General features: G+C 41.5%; 1 protein-coding gene across 1 annotated transcript; it reads right to left on the bottom strand.

Moving 5' to 3' along the window:
* Positions 1–306: 306 nt before the first annotated feature.
* hpxb (hemopexin b) lies at positions 307–3,323 on the bottom strand. The gene is made up of 10 exons (XM_035629927.2): positions 3,178–3,323; positions 2,697–2,722; positions 2,498–2,593; positions 2,258–2,415; positions 2,006–2,159; positions 1,453–1,665; positions 1,281–1,373; positions 919–1,049; positions 680–827; positions 307–589 (listed from the first exon to the last, which is right to left on the bottom strand). Exons 1-10 carry the CDS (start codon positions 3,240–3,242, stop codon positions 363–365), a joined length of 1,311 nt encoding a protein of 436 aa, XP_035485820.1. The 5' UTR covers positions 3,243–3,323; the 3' UTR covers positions 307–362.
* Positions 3,324–4,479: the final 1,156 nt, after the last annotated feature.

The following is a 4,479-nucleotide window of genomic DNA, read 5'->3' as shown; positions in this document are numbered from 1 at the left end:
TTTGAAATTATAATACATCGTAGGCCCTTGTTCGTACTTGTCACTGAGATCCGTCTTTCATTTCAATATATAAAACAATGCATAAACATTGAGTAAACGTCTGTACTCAGACCTTGTACAGTATCAGAGCCAGACAGACCTCTGGTGCAACTCATTCGTTTGAATAGTGGGTCCTCTAGTGGCTTAACCCTGGAATTATCTTGTGAGTCTGTCTGGGATTTTGTTCCTCAAAACCTTTAATGAGCTTCAGCTAATCTGCAAACAAGGTAACGAACCAATAATTTATAGAAAAAGTCCTAAGATTCATTTTTTGTTTTCAAATTTTTTATTCACCAAACGACTCAGACACAAATCCCCGCCTCCTACTCCTGACAGCCCATCATTGCTGGAGTGATGTTCTGAGAAAAAGGAGCCATTTTGGAAGCAGCCAGTGTCATGGCACTCTCGTAGAAGTAAAACTGTGAGCCCTTGAATACCTTGATTCCCTCTGAACCGCACAGACTAGCATCAAGGTCGGAAAAGGGCAAGGGCAGGTCTCTGATCACGACCCTTGGTGTGGCGGTGAGGTCGACGTCTATCATCTGTCGGCCTGGCAAAAGAAATATGGCTTGTTATATATCAAGAGTTTCAAGGGCGAGTTTGACCAAGGAAACGTGACCTTGGTGCTCAGGAACCTCACCTTGGATTATATGAACCGTGTGTTCATTGGGACAGAGAAAAGCGGCGTCCACGCGTCCGTCGATGCCGAGCTCCTCCTTCAGGGTCTTCGGGTATCCTTCCACCAGGGTGTAGCGAGCACCGGTTTTATAGATGTAAACCTGCTCATCCTGCAGGTGTTCGGAGGGACAAAAGAGACTTTAGCTCTGATTTCACCATGGCTCAAGCTGTCCAATAGTGACAGGTTGATTCCAACTCTACCTTGATCATGTAGAATTTGTCCATGTAGGAGAAGACGGCGTCCACGCCGTTGGTCACCTCTTTCCACGACCGGCTGATCGGGAAGGCGTGCAGCCCGTCGCGGACGGTGTCCAGACGCATGTAGACTGGACCTGAGCAGATTGACGTGTTTTATCAGTGAAAGGTTCAGGACAAGCTAAAAGAAATCATTCAAAATGTTTTCTTTCCAAGAGTTAGACGAATGAATCAATGTCAGTGCAGTATCTGTAGTGCTACAGGCAGGAACCGATTAGCTTAGCATAGCATTAGGACCATAAGCAGAGGGAAACAGCATAAGCATGTTGTGAACTGCTATGACTAAAATGACCAAAAACAATTGTTACCTGAAAAGAAATATGTTTTGCCTGCATCATCAGTGGTGATGGCGTCTAACTTGACCTCACTGCATTTAGGGACTTTGTAGTTTCCTCCATGACCTGCAGAGAAACCAAGGAGATGACACATCCACCTGAACGTATAATACTTATATCAGTGTTCTTCTCTCGATGAACTCACCAAAGTTGGGACACTTCATGAAGTAGTTGCGGGCGTCTTTGGGGTAGCCGGCACTCACTTCCCCGGATGTCGGGTTGAACCTGGTGAAGTTGTTCCCATGGAAACAGTAGTAGTGCTCGAGCCAGTGCAGAGCAGAGGTGCAGGCGGGCAGGTCGGGCCACGTCTTGGTCTTCATGACCTTTGTGCTCAGATCATAAACGTGCACGTCGTCCCCTGTGAGGGGAGATGATTCGTTTGACAGAGGGTTTACCAGTCATCTCCAATTATAACAGATTTAATTATTTAACTTATTGACCCATTAGACATATATATTTATATGTATACAAACATATGCATATATATTGGAAAAAATATATATAAACATATTTTACCATTTCACCAACTTTAAATCTGCTATAAAACATGACAAAACTGATTCCTGTTGCAGAATTTTTTTTTCCACTAGAGGGAAACATGATCTTTGTCACTGAGATAATCTCTCTTCATCTTATTCTACTGTTTCATCAGTTGATTTTAAATGTCGGTTCATGGTCTTGACTTTAAGTGAACTCACCCTTGAAGAAGATAACCGAGTCTGCCCCGCACTCTCCACTGGGACACTCAATAGCCGCATCCAGGTGAGAGGGGACTCCGGGGAACTCCTCCTGGATCGCTTTGGGATACCCGTCCTCCAGGGTGTGGTTGTAATAGCGGAACACTTTGTCATCCTGGAGATGATAACAGAAACATGGACGAGTCGACATCAGTGACAGACACGGCAATGATTCCTTAAAGAACGATAAGTGGAAGTATCTGCTGTTCACACCAGGAAGAAGTAGATGTGATCGTGGGTGTCTGGGCTCTCTGTGCTGTGCATGCGGAAGGCAGCGTCAACATGGCCGATGTGATGGATGTCGTCCAGCTCCTTGAAGGTCTCGTTGGAGGGCTGAGCTGGACCCTGGAAACCCTTCCACAGGTGGCTGCCTGAGAGAACCAGATTCATTATACTGCCATAAATACATATTCAGTTTGGCATTGCCAAACCAAATGTATAAAAGAGATTCACCTTTGAAGAAGAAAGTCATTCCTTTCTCGTCAGGAGTGATGGCGTCAAACTCAATCCCGTCACACCGGTCTGGCACAGCCGCTTGGGATTCTCCATCTTTACACCACAATTACAAATAGAGATAACAGTAGTACATAATCATGGACAAACCAGTGAGAAATTAGCTAATTACACTTGAATGTGTCTGTTAAAAACCCACCTTCTGCAGCTGAATCTTGTGGATGCCTGTGGAGGAATTAAAAAAAAGAATTCATTATTTAAATTGTATATTACATAACGTATCAATTTCAAAAATCCTTCAGATAATCAGAGGTTAACCAGGGAACCATGGGGAAATTCGATGACGCAGGACTCCGCTGTTTGTTCAATTGATGCAACATGGTGAACTTTGTCAACTAGCAAACACGGTTATGAAACAACTGGACAATGACTGGTGCGTTTCCATCCTGCGCCGATTAAGAGCCTTGAGAGAAGAAAAAGGTACGACCATGATAAGTTAGAGAGGATGAACAAAATAGTAATGTTTCAATACATGTCACCAAAAAACATCTGGTTTTTTACCCCTGTATTTGTGAATATACGTACACGTGTAGGAACATATCATGCACAAAGCCTCCCAATCTGATTGACCTGTTTTGAGTAAAAATTCATAAAAGTAAGAAGAACTGATTAATACTCACGCAGGCGCTCCATGAGCGAGGGCGAGTACCAAGCACAGAAACAGAGTTTTGGTGAGCAGGTCCATGATGAAGTCCTCTGATGTGGACTCTGCGACACTGGAGCTGAACCTGGCCTTTTATACTGATATCTGTGTGTGTGTGTGTGTGTGTGTGGGTGGGTGGTGTGTGTGTGGGTGAACATGTTGGGTAACTCTGTGTGTCTGTTTGCATTGATGTGGCGCAGGAAAATTTGTTGTTGCAATATTAGGAATTAAAAAGTTAATCATGTACTTTACTGTAGGTAACTACCTTGAAACACGACATCTATCTTTTAATGCCTTAAGACATCTACTTAAATAGAAAATATAAAGGCGAAGCTTCACTTTAGCTTCACAAAGTGAAAACCAGTGGGGCCCGACTTCCAAAAGCAAATGAAGCCTTTGCGATTACGCAATGTGTGGTTGGGCCAGTAAGAACAAAATCATGCAAAATTGGATTTGAATCACAGTTTAATTCTTTTTTTTAACCCTGTCAGGGTAAAATTTTGTAATAATAATAATAACAATAATAATCATAAAAATCAATTTTATTTCCTCAAGTCTTTTAACCCCTTGTGACGAAGTGGGTGAGATCTCTGTACTCACCACTCGTCCCTTTTCTACAAGTCATCTTGCACATCATCATTATTCTCTACATGTGTTCATTTTGCTATAATTTAGAATTGCTAAGGCAAAATCACTTCACTCACTATCCCGGGTTTGTTTGTGTTAGCATTATGTACAGTTCACATCAAAGCATATGTAAACTAGAGCAAACACACAGGCCATAAGTTACTTTCAGTTCATCTTTATTAAGTTGCAGGTTTGGAAAGAGTTTAATTGTTTGTTTCTCTGTCGATACTCAGAGCCACCATGCAGGTCTATTCTTTGACAGAAGTTCTCACATTTGAATTGATTAATGATTAATGAAGTGTTTTGCAATATGAGCATGATTCACTAAATTTCAAAATGGTTAGAAACTCTAGAGGAAACACTCAAGGTCAATTTAAAAGCATGCAATAGTATTTATATCTACTACTTGTATCCTTTCTGTGATTTATATGTATAATGAAAATCATTAATATTAATCTTCTACATTTGTCTAAATCATGACACATTATCACCATTTTGAAATCTGATTAAACATCGTATACATGTAAGAGGTAGAGGCTGTGAATTACACTCAAAGAAACTTGCATAAATTAGCAAGGATATTGCTTGTTGTTACAAATATAACCCTCTTCGTCTATTACAGTGATTAGTGTGAAATCTAATTGTTTCTATT

The sequence above is a fragment of the Scophthalmus maximus genome, chromosome 1 (assembly GCF_022379125.1).
Source record: "Scophthalmus maximus strain ysfricsl-2021 chromosome 1, ASM2237912v1, whole genome shotgun sequence".
NCBI lineage: Eukaryota > Metazoa > Chordata > Actinopteri > Pleuronectiformes > Scophthalmidae > Scophthalmus > Scophthalmus maximus.
Note: the sequence above shows the minus strand (reverse complement) of the source record. Positions and strands in the feature narration are given on the sequence as shown.

Excerpts from the sequence above, each read along its gene's own strand:
- hpxb (XM_035629927.2), bottom strand. The coding sequence starts at position 3,242 with ATGGACCTGCTCACCAAAACTCTGTTTCTGTGCTTGGTACTCGCCCTC. Across the intron at positions 2,416-2,497 it reads AATGACTTTCTTCTTCAAAG|GCAGCCACCTGTGGAAGGGT; the intron begins GTGAATCTCTTT and ends TGGTTCTCTCAG. Across the intron at positions 1,666-2,005 it reads CTCGGTTATCTTCTTCAAGG|GGGACGACGTGCACGTTTAT; the intron begins GTGAGTTCACTT and ends CTCCCCTCACAG.